The sequence below is a fragment of the Oncorhynchus nerka genome, linkage group LG6 (assembly GCF_034236695.1).
Source record: "Oncorhynchus nerka isolate Pitt River linkage group LG6, Oner_Uvic_2.0, whole genome shotgun sequence".
In the NCBI taxonomy this organism is placed as follows: domain Eukaryota; kingdom Metazoa; phylum Chordata; class Actinopteri; order Salmoniformes; family Salmonidae; genus Oncorhynchus; species Oncorhynchus nerka.
This window is the reverse complement of record NC_088401.1, coordinates 34,466,352-34,484,680: the sequence shown is the minus strand read 5'-3', so window position 1 is coordinate 34,484,680 and position 18,329 is coordinate 34,466,352. Positions and strand designations below refer to the sequence as shown.

General features: G+C 42.4%; 1 protein-coding gene across 1 annotated transcript in view; it reads left to right on the top strand.

Moving 5' to 3' along the window:
- Positions 1-18,329, top strand: part of LOC115130400 (sickle tail protein homolog) — a 185,546-nt gene that overhangs the window by 97,374 nt on the left and 69,843 nt on the right. The window contains 1 exon segment of the mRNA XM_029661513.2: positions 11,836-12,128. Coding sequence (XP_029517373.2) covers positions 11,836-12,128 — 293 coding nt within the window.

Sequence of the window (18,329 nt, the reverse complement as noted above, 5' to 3'; positions counted from 1 at the left end):
GGGAGGGAGTTGCGGGTGGTGCATGAGAGGACAAATTCCAATCTACGAAAGTGATTTGTGACGATGTGATTTTTGGAGTGATTTGTTTCCTTCGTTTTAGCTGAATCACCATCTTTTGAATCAGGCCAAAAAATATGATCTGCTTTCATAAAGACAGAGAATCAGGGCTTATTGGCCAGCGCCCTGCTGCCAAAGAGGAAATAGAACTTGTTTGTGCGACTTTATTGAAACTCACCGCCTGTTCTAATGGGAGGATATTGAGTTTGCACTCGAGTCAAACAAACACAAGTGTTTGCCTGCTCAAAATGAGCAATTCCATTTGGAATTAGACCAGCAATAAAATCTAGTCAAATGCATAGTTCATTTAGTTGAAATGCCTCACTGGCATATGGGGGGCCATTGGTGTCATAGCTTTTTGTTCATATTTATTTTTCACTTACAGAGAACTCTATTAGTTATATACTTATTCTCAACCATCTTTGTATCTCTCTCTCTCTTTCTCTCTCTCTCTCTCACATGCACACATGCATGCACGCACACACGCACAGACAGACAGACAGTCTGGCTGCCACAGTGGTTCATATCATATCAGGCTCCTATCTTTTGGCAGCATGCCTGTCCAGGTTGGCTGCCATGTCTATGTCTGTTTATTGAAGGCTCTCGAGGACAGAAAACTCTGGTCCTTCAGGGATGTGTTCTCCCAATCAGTCATCTTAATGTAGAATTGCAATACTTACACTCAGAAAAAGAATGCTGGGTTGCAGCCATTGGGTCACTTATTTGGGTTGTTTTCTTTCTTTTTTTTAAATAGAAAGGTTGGGTTGTTGATGCTGGAGGATTGACATATGAACCAGCAGGTCAGATCAGAAGACTGGAGGAGTAGTAGTAGGGTCGTGGCTTCCAGATAGTGATTTTTTTTGCCACCCTTGGTGTCATTCCTGTTTATCTGTTCTCTTGTATAGTTATCACATGTTAAGGTTGAACAGTTTCAATGAGGCCGAGAAAAGTGTATGAATTCCCTAAAAGCCTATGTAAATCCTGTTGTTGGGATACAATAAGGTGGTATAATTTATTATAACATGTAATAAATCATCTTAATATTCTAGAAGAATGTGTCAAATGCAACAAATAAATGAAGGAAAAAATGAAGTTTGCCGTATGTGAACTTAACATGTTAAACAGGAACGACATTTACTCTCTCTCCAACAATCCAACATTATTCACTCAACCAAACTGGCTGGGTCAAAATAACCCAGGTGGTGTTCTGTCCAATATTTACCCAGCGCTGGGTTACAAAATAACCTAAACTGGGTTGATTTTGACCCAGCATGTTTTGGAGTGTTGCATTTTGTTTTGGCTGAAGGGCTGGGTGTCTGCTTCCCACACTTGTAGGACAGTCAGGCCCTTTGCTAAAATGGTGTGAATCACTAGTATTATTAAGAGAGAGAGTGTGTGTGTGTGTGTGTGTGTGTGTGTGTTTGTGTGTGCGTGCGTGCGTGCGTATTTATAACCACAATTTCAAGGAGAAAGCCTCTCTTACCCCATAGCCTAAGAGAAACTCCAAACCTGTCTCCAGGAAAAAGAGTCTTAATTGCAGTTGTGTAAAAAGCCTCATTTATCCCGAGGGGCCACTTTTGGGGTTCTGGACTCCTCCATTGTGCTAATGAATTAGCTTTTGTTTCTAGCTACCCTATTTGGAGACTGGTACATGTGTCTCAGACTAGTTTCCTGTCCAGGAGGTGTACTTGTACATCAAGCTGGAGAGGCTCCAGGCCTCCTGCCCCCATGGGCTGTTCTGGCTCGGCTATGTTTTAAGAAGACTGCAGATACAGTCAGAGAGGAGATGAAATGTGGTTATCTGTGTGGTGGAGGTTTGGGATTATACAGCTAATGAGAGGGCGATAGCACAGCCATGGCTCCATTCAGACCCCCACCAGTGTTTAGCACAAACTGTCCATTGGGTTGCCAAAAACATGCGTCACGTAAACACACACTGGAGACAAAGGAAGGGCAAGAGAGGGAGGGAGGGGAGGGGGGGGTGTTAAAGGCAGAATGTCAACAATCTGGCCTCCCACCAGTTCTGGATACTTGCATCATTGATTATTCAAGATGCGTCTTAGTAGGCACACATGGAGGCCACAGGAGACGATATCAGCTATTTAGCATTATAGCCTCATATAACGTAATAGTGTTGTAATAGCATTGTAAATTGAGTCTTAAAGTTAGGAGTGATTGTTTAACTTCAGTCTTAAAGTTAGGAGTTTTAAAAAAAATCTTTGGTCTCAAAGTTAGGAGGGGTTTTATCTTCAGTCATAGAGTGATGAGGGGTAAGAGGACGTTCATCTGCGAATGAAGTCAATAGGAGTTCTAATGAGATCAGTGGGAGGTGCCAACTACTGGACCGTCATTAATCAAAACAGAGTAGAGATGATGAGGGGAGGGATTAGCCTGTCCAGTACTAGAAGTGAGAGGACAGCTCCCACATGATTGGATAACATTGTGACTGGATACGGTTTTCTTTGGCAACAAGTTGAAAGCCACCCGGACAGCTGATGAAACTGAGGAGTATTTCTGTCTGTAATAAAGTCCTTTTTGGGGGGGAAACTCAAATCAAATCAAATGTTATTTTATTGATCACATACACATGGTTAGCAGATGTTACTGCTAGTGTAGCGAAATGCTTGTGCTTCTAGTTCCGACAGTGCAGTTATATATAACAAGTAAGCTAACAAATTCACGACGACTACCTTATACACGCAAATGTAAAGGGATGAATATGAATATGTACATATAAATATATGGATGAGCGATGGCCGTGCGGCATAGGCAAGATGCAGTAGATGGTATAGAACAGTATATACATATGAGATGAGTAATGTAGGATAAGTAAACATTATTAAAGTGCCGTTATTTAAAGTGACTTGTGATACCTTTATTGAATCCATTTATTAAAGTGGCCATAGTTTTGAGTCTGTATGTTAGCAGCAGCCTCACTATGTTAGTGATGGCTATTTAACAGTCTGATGGCCTTGAGATAGAAGCTGTTTTTCAGTCTCTCAGTCCCAGCTTTGATGCACCTGTACTGACCTCGCCTTCTGGATGGTAGTGGTGTGAACAGGCAGTGGCCCGGGTGGTTGTTGTACTTGAGTATCTTTTTGGCCTTCCTGTGACATCGGGTGCTGTAGGTGTCCTGGAGGGCAGGTAGTTCGCCCCTGGTGAAGCGTTGTGCAGACTGCACTACCCTCTGGAGAGCCTTGCAGTTGCCGTACCAGGCTGTTGCGCCTTCTTCACCACGCTGTCTGTGTGGGTGGAACATTTCAGTTTGTCAGTGATGTGTACACCGAGGAACTTAAAACTTTCCACCTTCTCCACTTCTGTCCCATCGATGAGGATAGGGGGGTGCTCCCTCTGCTGTTTCCTGAATTCCACGTTGAGTGAGAGGTTATTTTCCTGACACCATACTCCGAGGGCCCTCACCTCCTCCCTTTAGGCCGTCTCGTCATTGTAGATAATCAAGCCTAGCACTGTAGTGTTGTCTACAAACTTGATGATTGAGTTGGAGGCGTGCATAGCCACGCAGTCATGGGTGAACAGAGTACAGGAGGGGGCTGAGCACGCACCCTTGTGGGGCCCCAGTGTTGAGGATCAGCGGTGTGGAGATGTTGTTTCCTACCTTCACCACCTGGGGGCGACCCGTCAGGAAGTCCAGGACCCAGTTGCACAGAATGAGTTTGGAGGGTACTATGATGTTAAATGCTGAGCTGTAGTCGATGAACAGCATTCTCACATAGGTATTCCTCTTGTCCAGATGAGATAGGGCAGTGTGCAGTTTAATGGCGATTGCATCGTCTGTGGACCTATTGGGGCGGTAAGCAAATTGGAGTGGGTCTAGGGTATCAGGTAGGGTGGAGGTGATATGATCCTTGACTATTCTCTCAAAGCACTACATGATGACAGAAGTGAGTGCTACGGGGCGGTAATCATTTAGTTCAGTTTTCTTTGCCTTCTTGGGTACAGGAACAATGGTGGCCCTCTTGAAGCATGTGGGGACAGAAGACTGGGATAGGGATTGATTGAATATGTCCGTAAACACACCAGCCAGCTGGTCTGCGCATGCTCTGACGGCTAGGGATGCCGTCTGGGCCGGCAGTCTTGTGGGGGTTAACAAGTTGAAATGTTTTACTCACGTTGGCCACAGAGAAGGAGAGCCCACAGGCTTTGGTAGCGGGCCGTGTCAGTGGCACTGTATTGTCCTCAAAGCAAGAAAATAAGTTGTTTAATTTGTCTGGAAGCAAGACTTCGATGTCCGCGACGGGGCTGGTTTTCTTTTTGTAATCCGTGATTGTCTGTAGACCCTGCCACATACGTCTCGTATTTATAGGTGCTTTTCACTGAGCTGACAGGACCAACATGGAAAATATCATGATAGATCAGCAATCAGCTTCCTCTGTAAAACTGTGTCTGTGTCTCTGAGGCTGTCTACACTAGACAATTGCATGTAACTTCTGCTATCAGAATACGAAGACCACATTGAGGAATGTTTTTGCTGGCTTCATAAATGCTAGCCAGCTAGCTTATTTAGAAAATAATTATAATTGTTTGGCTAAATTTATGCAATCCCTTTAGCTTTGCTAGCAAGCTGGCTAGTTACAGAAGTTAGCTGGCTTGTTAGCTACAGTAGTTGGTACTGCCATCAAGTTGTTGTTATAATCAGTGTTATAATCAGATTTAGCCTGTTCCACCATTTACAGAATGCATACTGGCATTGTAATATAGCGCATGAAAAGGGAATCCGGACACAATGTGGACACGGTATATGTAAGTGGAGACACATGACGTGATCAGAACTCCATGATCAGAATACAAAAGCTGCATGAACTGTCAAGTCTAGACACGGCCAAATGGCACCCTATTCCCTATATAGTGCACTACTTTTCATCAAAGCCTTTTTGCAAAAAAAAGTGGTGCAATATGCAGGGAATAGAGTGTCATTTGGGACACACGCATAGCCTACTGCCCATCTTGTTCATCTTGTTCAGCCCTGGCGGGTTGGCAGAGCACATTTTACAGGCAGCTGATGAGTATGAGGAAGGCAACGAATTCCAGCGAAGGACATGGCATGAATCAGATGGTCTGGACTCATACGACTCCCGAGAATACAATGAACCTTTATGTGCTAAGGGAGTGAGTCTATTGCAACAGGCAAGGGAGTGAAACATGGCCCGTATGGATCACGTGTGGGCGAGCACACTAGCGTGCATGTGTCCATCAGAGGGAGGTCTCCAACAGAATTCTCATCCAAAGGGTATATAGAAAAACATCCACATATGTACCTTCGGATTGGGTTTTCGAAATGACCACATCTGATATTCCAGCTCTTACGCTGAACATTTTCAACACAGAAGAATGGCTATTGTTTCTCCCCATATCAACAGGGGAGAGTACATGTCTGTAGACTGTTGTGGTCGTAGTTATGCACTGTGTGGACTTTGCTGTTGTTTGCACATTCCTCCGTAAATGACTAAGCATGTGTCCCAAATGGCACCATATTCCCTATATAGTTCACTACTTTTAACCGGGGGCCCTATGGGCCCTGGTCAAACAGTGCACATTATAGAGAGCATGGTGCCATTTGGGACCAGATGAACATTGAGTAAGGGGAGACAACAACGCAAAGGACCTTACCCTTAACAAGTCCCACAGTGTCACCCAGCAGAAATGTTGCATGTCATCTTTTGACCAAGACTATCATTTACTTAAAACTGGCAAATGGGAGAGAGGAAATTCTTTAGATTCCATATCGACACATTCCCCTTTTGTTACCTCTCGGGATACAAGGTCATTTCCCATCTGGGTGTTCACACTAGGGCCTTTGAGAGAGTGAGTATAATGTAGGGTTATAGGGCAGGTTTTCTTTTTGGGGGAAGTAGCGGAAACTGATTGTTTGGGTGGTTTAGGTGATAGGTACCAATGTACATTATATACTATGGGGATTCGGAACCTGTCTGTATATTTCGCCACCTCTTGCTGGGTAATGTTTTTTTATCCGTCTATTTGTTCAGAGGAAGAGTAGAGAGACAGGTTGGTTGAGTGTTTGGAATTTAAGAAGCGAAAACTGACTGGTTCAGGGGTAGCGGCATGCCATGTTTACACTAGGCTGTAGGGATTCCGGGTCAATGGTTTGGTGGTTGTCTGGGGGGGGGGGGGGGTAAGTGGGGGGGAGTTCCACTTCTCTCCATATGTTTATGGAGACCTTATGACATTATGTCTCTTCTGACTCAACTATGTTTGGTCATGTGCTGACCCCTCCACTTTCAATTACATGGCCCGCAAACTGTGCATCGATGTCTTCACGTTTGCTGTAAAGATGTTGAAACTGAGGAGGAAATACAAAATGTCAGACAACGAACCCGTAATCGGTTCCTGTTCGACACGCAGAGAGTCCCAACATGTCTGGCATATATTTGCAGTCATGTACAGTACAGCAAACATATGTTTCAAGTCAAAAGTACAGTCACACATTTTGACAAATATAAATATGGAGATTTATGTGATGGTTATTTTTGATTTACATAACCCTTATGATAGAGCAGGTCAGCTTTTGTTATGCTATGCATAAGTTACTCACAAAACAACTTTCATGGCAGCTGATGACTTAATAAGCCGCTGAGCAAAGATAAGTTGAGAGCCTTGTGTGATGAATATAAACTAGCTATATTCCAGAAGTAGGTTATGACACATGGCTGGTTGCTTCTAAATGGCACCCTATTCCCTTTAGAGTGCAGTACTTTGGACACAAGCCTGTCTCTGTGAGGGCTCCCTATGAGGTCAGATCAGGAGAAACGGCTTACTGGCAACAAAGACCAGAGAGTGCGGTGTGTGTGTGTGTGTGTGTGTGTGTGTGTGTGTGTGTGTGTGTGTGTGTGTGTGTGTGTGTGTGTGTGTGTGTGTGTGTGTGTGTGTGTGTGTGTGTGTGTGTGTGTGTGTGTGTGTGTGTGCGTGCGCGTGCGCGCGTGTACGGGCACGTGCGTGTGTGAGTGAGTGAGAGTGGGTCAGACACCTGTTGGTCTGGGGCCCACTCTCTAACTGGAACGATATCAGAGGAGGCAACTTACACACATGTTTACTCTCTCCCTCTAACATACAAATGCACACACACCAAACCTTACACAACCTCAGGCAGGCAGTCAGTCAGTTGGTAGTTGGCCTGAGGCAGAGAAGCGGTGCTTGCTGTTCGTCCTGTGTCCTGGAATGTTGTTTGTTTCCTAAATCCCTACTGGTCACCTTTCTGGCTCTGGGTGGATCTCAAGCCCCTTTTTCATGTGAGGCTTGTCTGGAAGTCGACAGTTTGGAACTATTTGGAAGTCAACAGTAGCCCGTGTTGTTCCTCTATTTCTGCTAACCCGTTTTCCTCACACCCAGTTTGTTACTCCTGGGTTCAAATGGAAGAAGGGAGAGGAGGAACTGAAGAGATAGAAGAGGACGAGGTATTCTATTCTATTCGAGAATGTTCAAGTCTTGTGGAAGGTAAGGAACCTGAAACTGAAAGAGAATCTGCAGGGAAGTGGCTGATTTGAACGTTTCTGATGCATACAGTAGCTTAGTCAGTTAGAAATTGTTTGAGGGTTAAAAATAGGCCCGTAAGTACGTCAGCCATGCGGCAACACTTAACTACAGGAGGTGTTAGGGTGGCGGGATATCTTTCATTAGCTGTCCTGTGGCAGTGCTTGCTGCTATGTTCCTAGCTACATTACACCCATTCACAGTGGTTAACTGATCTTGAATCAACGTGTATTGGTCATGTACACAGATTTAAAGGTGTTATAGCAGGTGCAGCGAATTCTTTTTTTGCAAATGCAATATAAATAAAAATATATATATAAAAAATCTAAACAAGAAATCAAAAAATAACTATCTATGTAGATATATTAGAGTGAGCATGTGTGAGAATCCAGAATGTAATTACAGTATGTATACAAGTATGTGGATACCCCCTTCAAATGATTTCAGCCACACCCGTTGCTGACAGGGTTATAGAATCGAGCACACAGCCATGCAATCTCCATGGACAAACATTGTCTGTAGAATGGCCTTACTGAAGAGCTCATTGACTTTCAACGTGGCACCGTCATAGGATGCCACCTTTCCAACAAGTCAGTTCGTCAAATTTCTGTCCTGCTAGAGTTGCCCCTGGAGCAGTGGAAAAGCGTTCTCTGGAATGATGGGTTTGGGGGATGCCAGGAGATCGCTACCTGCCCCAATGCATAGTGCCAACTGTAATGTTTGGTGGAGGAGGAATTGTAGTCTGGGGCTGTTTTTCATGGTTCGGGCGAGGCCCATTAGTTCCAGTGAAACATGTATCCACATAGTTTTGGTCATGTCGTGTATATTAGAGTGAGCATGTGTGAGAATCCAGAATATAAATATGTGGTCTGTATACACATGATTTAATTTGGAAAAGAAAATGGTATGTTCAGTAGCAGGTATATTGAGCTATGTTGAGAACACAGTACATACATACACAGTGAGTAAACAACAGTATATAAACAGAATATGAGGTGACCATCATTCAATGTCTCTAAATACATGGGGCATTAGTCTCAAGGTTCAGGGCAGAGTACTGGGCACTGGCTAGCGATGGCTGTTCAACAGTCTGATGGCCTAGAGATAGAGGCTGTTTTTCAGTCTTGGTCTAGACAGAGTTGACTGTTCGTTGTGTCGGTGGAAATCTCCATGTGAATACGTTTCCTATTCATGTTGTCAGTTCACTATCTTTATGTGTTCACACTGGGTGACAGTGGTTTACAGACCAAAACACCATGTGACTGAAAACACTTCTGTGTGGGTGCAAAGCGGAGTGAATGTCACGTTGGAGTCACACCCATGTACTTTTATTTGGAGAGTTAGGACACATAAGACAGCAGGAATGGAAACACGGTTGTTGGACGCTTTTCACATGACTTGCCACAGCTTGGAGATGGTAGACATTGTTGAGAGAGCTGGTAGGAGGAAAGCTTTCTCGTGCACTCCCAACATCTCAAAACATGCGGCCTTTGCAACGCCTACGCGATGTGGCCCCATTTGTAAAAGCCTGAAGTATCTCCCGTCTCTAGTCTCTATGAACAGATGTACAGAAAAGAATGGTTTTGCTTGTATTCACATTAAACCGATCAAGCACCACTTTACAATGCTGTCTAAGAATTTCCTCATTGAAAAAACAAAGGTCAATTTTTCCACTTAAAAAGCGGCAACCTGGGATTCAACAACGCCTTGACACGTTATTTTGTTGATGTACCAATCCCAGATTTCTCCTTTAAACCGGGAAGCAGTGAAAACCATCTGTTGAAATGCCCACTTCATTAATCTCCTCCGCCGTGCTTGACCTAGAGAGAGACAAATCCTGAAGTAACATCTCTAGCCATAGACAGACCCTTATTTTTCACCATTAGCCTTTGAAAGGCACACGTCATGGCTGTACCTGCCGTCGAGAGAAAACAAGGCAACAGATCAGACCTGCTTCACTACTCTCTCCCTGTGTTTTCACACTCCACCGCTCCCCTCTTCCTCTCCTCCTCCTCCTCACCTGTGCTTCATGCCCCAGCCCTACGCAGAACCAACAGCCTGGAAGAGTTGCGGCTCGGGGTTAGAAGAGTATGTGTCAGCACGCGGATCCATGGGATAGCTTTCAGTCTCACCGCAAGCCCCTGACTGTCGGAAGCACACTGGATGCGTCCCAAATGGCATCCTATATAGTGCACTATAAAAAGTAGTGAAGTAGTATTCAAAAGTAGTGCACTAGAAAGAGTGTATATATATATATATATGGTATCATTTCGGATGCAACCACTGCCCAGCCTGAGCCAAAATGTTTCCCCCATTGATCTGTAGTGTTTAGGCTCAGTCCCAGGGGATTGATTTATGACAAGATGAAAGACTGTTGAACGGAAGGAAATGCTTCTCATTCTCCCTTTAGTATTTTAAGATTGAAGATCATGTAGATATACTGTAATGGGTAGTTAAAAGTATAAATGAATTTGTTGTAACGGAGTTGAATGGAGTTACAATATTTGTTTTTCATTAGACATACAGTTTCTGTTTTTGCTGTAATTTCATGTTGTATCAAAGTTGACAGTCGAGAGAATGATGTTATTCCAAGTCAAGATGGCTGCCGTGAATAAGTTATTAAAACATCCTAAAGGATGTTAATGGAAGGAATGCCATTTCCTCCTGAAAACACTGACGTTGACGTTACGAATGGCTTTAGTCAGCGACTTCTGTTCACTGTGAGGATGCCATTTCCCAACCGTCTGTATATATAAACAGATTCTCTGGATAACATTCTCTCTCTCCCAGACAGATTTTGAACGTTTGTCCAGGCTTTTGAAAGTGAGGAGAGTTTAAAGTGAACAGCTGCTTCAGTTTAATGTTTTCATCACTGATGTTATTTTTGTCATATTCAATCTGAAGTTCAGATCACTGAGATAAACAATGTGTGATGAGGTGGGCTGCATCCTAAATGCCATCCTATTTCCTTTATAGTGCACTACTTTTGACCAGGGTAGTGCACTATCTAGGGAATAGGGTGCTATTTTGGGACTAGTCTGCAGTACTGAATTGTTATAAGGATGTTCCTATCCTGGAAAATATCAATATCCCACTTTATGATTTGATGATGCTTCATGCAAAGGTTTTTTCCTTTGTCTAAATTTATAGAACATTCTCTCAGATAAATGATTAGGTAACATCACAATGCCGCTCATGGTGTTCTTGGATGCCTAACAAGCGACTATTTTTTGGGAGCTATCATTCAGGAGAGAACTGATGCTCTTTTCAGTTGGAGAATCGGAAATAGAACCGAGTATACCAAACAAGATCACTGCTCTCCCTTGTTTATGTTAATACATGTCCGTTCGGGTTCATTTTGAAAGTATCGCCCGAGGGTTTACTGTAAGGTAAATAACCTGCACAATAGATCAATGATAAATGACATCGGAGAGTACCCTGTGATGTCATGGGGCAGAGTTTAAGCTTGACTAGAACACATCATCCAGTCCCTGGTTTAGATACAGTAGGTGTGTAGGTTTTACCAAAGGCAGTAGGTTTATCGATTTAGCGCCAGTATCTCTGGCAAACCTGGGTTCAAATACTACTTCAAATATTTTAAACACTTTTAGCGTTTACTTTAGCCTACCTGGAGTGCCAAATGGGTGGGGTTTGCCATTTTGAAACTATTCTATTGGTTCCATTGCCCCAGGCAAGCTCAATCAAGCCCAGATAAAGCATTTTACATGATTTCAAATAGTATTTGAACCCAGGTCTGATCTGTAGATGCATTCTTTTATGTCTAGACTGACATTTCATAATAGCCATAATGTCTCAATGGCTACAGTGGGATCATTCAGTAGTCCCCTGATAATGTTTTTTACAGGTTGTGTGTATCTGCACCCATTCCCTTTTCCCTGGTCTCTTTCCCTTTTGGTTTGGGAAAATGTCATTATGATTATGTAGTAATTAAGTTAGAGCACAGAGACTGGATCTTTCCCAGTCTGGCTGGTCCACTGGTGTTTGTGGTTAGGTCTCTGACTCAGACTATAGTTTTATAGTCATGTGTGCCTTCAAAGTTTAACTATGCACCTAAGGACACACACACACACTGTGTTTTCCTGTGTAGAAAATTTTGGGCGGGCCATACATGCAAAACGCCCACTACCCCGCCCACCGCCACACCCTCCACCTAAAGCCCCTTTTTGTGCAAGGAGAAACTCTGCACACACACCAATGGAATAGTGATCCTGTACCTGTATATTCACCCGAACCCTTTCCCTCTCTCTCCAGAGCAAACCAAAAGCAACCTAAAGGTGACCTCCCCTGAGGACTCTGAGCAGCTGAGCAGCAGGCAGGGTCCCCCGAATGGGACCCCCACCCGGGCCCAGGACCCCAAAGGCAACGGCAGCCGCACCGTCCCCCGCAGGCACACGTTAGGGGGGGCGCGCAGCTCACAAGAGATCCTGGCCATGCAGCCCTCAGACATGGACAAAAAGAGGGAAGCCTTCCTGGAGCACCTGAAGCAGAAGTACCCTCACCACGCCTCGGCCATCATGGGCCACCAGGAGAGGCTCAGGGAACAGGTTAGTGACGAACAGGTTAGTGACAGTGGACAACTTCATTACATATTTTGACTTACATGGTCTACTGGTCTAGTGGTTTGAATCCGACCTACTGCTATTCTAGCACACTCTCCCCTCCCACCTTTCCTGTCAGTCTTTCACTGTCCTTTCACCTTGGATGTATTGTGTCATTTTTCTTATCCTTGAGACAGTGGACAACATGGCCTCTCCGAGCATCATGCCACAATATCATCATACTGTACAGTACCAGTCAAATGTTTGGACACACCTACTCATTCAAGGGTTTTTCTTTTACTATTTCCTACATTGTTGAATAATCGTGAAGACATCAAAACTATGAAATAACGCATATGGAATCATGTAGTAACCAAAAAAGGGTTAAACAAATACAAATATATTTTAGATTCTTCAAAGTAGCCACCTTTTGCCTTGTTGACAGCTTTGAACACTCTTGGCAATCTCTCAACTAGCTTCACCTGGAATGCTTTTCCAACAGTCTTGAAGGAGTTCCCACATTTACTGAGCACTTGCTGGCTGCTTTTCGTTCATTCTGCGGTCCAACTCATCGCAACCCATCTCAATTGGGTTGAGGTTGGGTGATTGTGGAGGCCAGGTCATCTGATGCAGCACTCCATCACTCTCCTTCTTGGTCAAATAGCCCTTACACAGCCTGGAGGTGTACTGGGTCATTATCCTGTTGAAAAACAAATGATAGTCCCACTAAGCACAAACCAGATGGGATGGGGTAACGCTGCAGAATGCTGTGGTAGCCATGCTGGTTAAGTGTGCCTTGAATTATAAATAAATCATTGCCATTGTCACCAGCAAAGCATCCCCACACCATCACACCTCCTCCATGCATTACGGTGGAAACCACACATGCAGATATCATCTGTTCACCAACTGTGTCTCACAATGACACACGGTGGTTGGAACCAAAGATCTCTAATTTGGACCCACTGGTCTAATGTCCATTGCTCGTGTTTCTTGGCCCAAGCAAGTCTTTTCTTCTTATTGGTGTCCTTTAGTAGTGGTTTCTTTGCAGAAATTTGACCATTAAGGCCCGATTCACACAGTCTCCTCTGAACAGTTGATGTTGAGGTGTGTCTGTTACTTAAACTTATCCTCTGCAGCAGAGGTAATTCTGCATTTTCCTTTCCTGTGGCGGTCCTCATGAGAGCCAGTTTCATCAAATCAAATTGAAATCAAATCCAATGTTATTTGTCACATGTGGCGAATCATAGCGCTTGGTAGTTTTTGCGACTTCACTTGAAGAAACAAAGTTCTTCAAATGTTTCGGATTGACTGACCTTGATTTCTTAAAGTAATGATGGACTGTCATTTCTCTTTGCTTATTTGAGCTGTTCTTGCCATAATATGGATTTGGTATTTTACCAAATAAGGCTATATACTATATACCACCCCTAGCTTGTCACAACACAACTGAGTGTATCAAACGCATTAAGAAGGAAAGAAATTCCACAAATGTACTTTTAAGACTTTTAATTGAAATGCATTCCAGGTGGCTACCCCATGAAGCTGGTTGAGAGAATGCCAAGAGTATGCAAAGCTGTCATCAAGGCAAAGGGTGGCTACTTTGAAGAATCTCAAATATAAAATCTGTTTTGATTTGTTTAATACTTTTTTGGTTACTCCATTCTACAATGTAGAAAATAGTCATAAAAAAGAAAAAGATAAACCCTTGAATGAGTAGGTGTGCTCAAACTTTTGACTGGTACTGTATATCTTCAGTCATCACCACAACATTCTATTAAGTGTCTAACTTCCTTGGTCTATGGGAGCTTGAATCACTCTGCAACAATGTGAGATATTTCTCTGTGGGCTTTATTCACTCAACATACTGCTCTACTTTTGTCAAGGAATTTTGTAAAAATGTGACAAAGGGTTTCCAAGGGTGGTACTGGCTTTTTTAATCTGCCTCATGAACCAGGTTTCCAGCCAACCTTTTAATGCGAGTGAAGTACACGTTGAATAAATTAAAAAAATGTCAAGACAGGCCTGATGGAAACAGCAAATTTGTCGGTAAGGTTTCCAAATGTCGACACAAACAAAGTATGGTAGGTGGGATCTTTGTGTGTCTGTAAAACGTATTATGCGAGAAATGGCGGCGGAAATGCATTTATGCTGAAATAGGGATATAATAACCATCATATCGAAGTAAACTTGGAGTCGCACAATTATTCTCCCACTACAACTCAGGAAAACATACAGTTTAATAGGCTACAGATCAAAAAAAGTTCTGAATGATGAAGTTCACAGGGTGGTGAAAGTGCACAGTGATGGCCTGGATGCTCCTTTCCAACAAATGTTGAGGGTCTTATTCTGGTGACATGATAGTCGATGCTTGGCCGCCATCTGACAAATACAAATAATCTTGCTCTTATCCATAATAATAATCTCGTCATGTAGGTAGCCTACACGCACTGTATCTGCGAGCTGTTGGCTAGAGGCAAGTGCCAAGACCAGAGTAATCACATTTGCCTTTTAACGCCACAGTTTTTGTAACAAAACTATTGGTAGAGTTGAGAATGCGATGGAAACACATTGAACTTTAGATTGTTATTCGTTACATGAAAACTTAAGCGAAAAAGTAACTTTTATGTGTACTATGTCATCACACACTGCTTTTTTATCCGCAACAAGTCCGTTTGGTGGAGCATACCACTGGTGAGCAAATTTGCATATTTTATTTTTGCAGATTTGAGAATATTTGCATGGAAATCTTGCACCAATTGGATGGAAACCTAGCTAGTGGCTTACACCTTTAACTCTAATCTGATAGAATATTTCACCTCAAGGGAATCATTTATAATCAAGCTGATGGCTGCACCACCAATGACATTGCTGAAGAACCAGCTTTTGTTATAGCAGGGCAAGGGTAGCCTATAAGGTTTTGTTCTTTAATCAGACTAAATGGAAAACAAGCAATTGTTATAGGAAAATAAGTTAAATACGTGTCACTGGGTCATGTCATCTCTTGTTCCATGAGGGGCATATAGCCTACACTAAGTTGTTTTTACTCACATCCAAAATAATAACAGGAGCTGGATAATAATGTACAATAGCCTACATACGTTGATAAAAAGGGGATGTCCGCTCACTGTGTTGCTGCTCCCAAATTTGATCTTTTAATAATGCTTTGGTGATTAAGTATATTTTATTTTATTTGCAGGATTGAAAAAAAAACAGCCTTCCTTGAGAGGAGGGAAGGGTATGCTTGATTTTTAATCGAAAGAAATGAAATGTGGAAAAAAATGTATGTTTTTTTAATGTTTCTAAATACGAGGTTCACAGGCATAAAAAATCACATAAATAGAGCCCCTGGAGTGATAAGTAATTTGGTATTTTTCTTATTTGGTTCAGGTGACAGTCCATTTGCAAAACTTTTTCTCCCTGTTTTGCCATAGGTTAAAATCCATTCCATAAATCTAGTTGTCACATTTTTTTCTCCTTAGACTGCTCCAAGATTATGTTTTTGGGGGGTTTTGTCTGGTGTAGAAAAGGTCAACATTAGGCTCCTTTTCAATGAGGTGAATTAGATCTGGACACATACAGGGCCGGTTTCCCAGACACAGATTAAAGCTAGTCTTGGACTAAGAGCCATTGTCAATTTAAAATCTCAATTTAAATAGCTTTTTAGTACAGGACTAAGATGTTCACATTCATTATTTCACAATCTAGCTCCCACTAGCTGCTTATCACATTGGCCATTCCTTAATAATAATCCTTTCTTTACACACACAGTAAGAGCAGTGTGATTTAAGTATAGAGTAAAGATTGTTAAAGTGAGCCTGCATCCCAAATGACACCCTATTCCCTATATATTTCACTACTTTTGACCAGAGCCGGGCCCTTTTGACCAGAGCCGGCCCTGGTCAAAAGTAGTGCACTATAAAAGGAATAGGGTACCATTTGGGACACAGGCTAAGAGTCCTTAGACAATGAAAAATGTTGGTTGCTGTGTCACCCTTAGGGCAACCAGGGCAAGGAGGAGAAGGTATGGGGGAAGGAGCAGTAGAATCTCAGTAGACCTTTGGTTCACCTGGCCTCTCTGTTTGTGTTTGCGTTGGTTCAGAGGAGACAAAGGGAGTGGTCACCTGGCTTCATAGCCAAAACAATAGAGCTGGGCACAAAGCCATCAGGGTATAGTGGCTGTGTGTGTGGGGGGTGGGTGGGGTCAGAAAGAGACAAAACTAATAGCTTAATACCTATTTCTGCAACATAGTTGCCTATAGGCGATGTGTGTATATCTTGCCTGTATTTTAACTTAAAATAAGAAAGCAAAAATGTGTTGTCTGAGATATTGGTAGTCATACAGGTAAGTTCCGTTTTGAAATGGGTGGAGTTTAAGTTGCTATGGGGACTCATGATGTCACTGCTTGAGGGGCTCCGTTTTCATTTAGGTGTCTTTTGGAGTGGAAGGGTGAATGCCAGAACGCAAGAACTCACGCAAGAAAAAATAGTATTGTCCGAAGGCATGGCTCTTTCCCACTTATCTGAATTCTGCATGGAAATACAAATAATCACATTCTGACAAAGGCACGAGTAAACTTTCTCCGCAGTTTGATATAAGGTAGGCTATTGTACAGTAGGTTATTAATTCTCGTTCATATGTTTTGTATGCATTTTCGAATTCTTAGATCAGTTCGAACATGCGTGTTATTCTTATTGAAACTTCCATTGTATGCGAATGCGATAGAATAGATGCAGGAGCTCATTTTGCAATAGTTATTTGATTTGAACCGCTGTGCATACGCGAATCAGGACAAGCAACGGTGGGCTATCAGGTGCTCCAACGGGGGCGGCATCGGGATGCTGAAAAAGTTGGCGCTTCAGTTTAGTAACAAAGCAATAACATGCTACGGTAGTCATGTTGTCCTGCATTGGTTTTTCCCAACACCTTCATAATAACATCAAGAGAAGTTAGAGCGTCGTAATTCGGGCTGATATTGAACTGGTATCAGTAAAGGCGCGCGATTTATACCGAGGTAAAATAAGTTTTATATTGGATATTCGGTTTTCTCCGTCAATAGCTATTGAACCAATGACGTGTATAAACCCCGGATTGCTGATGCTATGTATTGGCCATTGAGAGGCTTTGAAGCCACCTGTTGGCCATATTGGCTCTCCCTAGTTCGAGCAATCCTACATTAGAATGGATGGAATTTGTTGATGTGGTGAGGACAGCAACATTATTACTCTCAAAAAAATACTTGAATGAAAATTGTATATATTTTTAATGTTATTTTCTTTATGTTTAGCTCACGTTACATAATTTTAAAGTATGCCATCCAACTATCTAAACATGTAGTAATCATGGCCGATTTACCGACCTGGCATGAATGGCACATGCCCAGGGGCCCTGACCTCCAGGGGCATAAGTAATGGCAAAATGTGTGGAACTGCAGGAAATGAGCTGTACAACTGCACTCCCCAACAACAACAAAACAATTCTGTAAAGCAAACGTATTTGTTTACATTTTGTTTATAAAATACTTTTCTGCTAACAGATCCCTCTGTATAAATTGTAGTTTTCAATCCTGGTGCAGAGTTCATGTGAGTTAATGTGTAGTGGCTAATTGTAAAACTAATAGGCTATGTGTTTGTAGATGGACTGAGGTGAATGAAAACTACAGCAGCCAAGGTGATAATGGCTGGGGTCATTTTTGCTTGTTTTTGCTGTTCTCCAAATAGCATTAATCCTAGAGTTTAATCCCCAGATTTGGATTTCAATCTTCAATAGTTCTTTAACCAAGCTTGCCATCACTATGATAATTATATATTCTGCATCAAGGGTGGATAGAGAACAGTCCACATCTATTATTACACATTTTTTAAATATAATTTTCATAGTCACGGCACACTTGTTTAAGACCTATTGAAGATATACTGCTCCAAGATGATGTTGGGGAAAAAAAGGGAAAACATTCCTAAATAGGAGATGTTTGGATTGTTCTCCATCTTTCCCTGATTCAGAGTATAACATTTTCATAGTCATGGCGCACTTTGTTTAAAAGCTATTGCTGAAAGAAGACTGAATATCCAATAACAAACTAACTTTACTTTGGTGCAAATGATAGGATATTTCATAATCTCTCTAGATATATTCTTTTTTAAACTTTTAAACTATTCTGAATTACAAGTTTGAACAATGTGCAATTTCCGTGGCTGTTTTGGTGA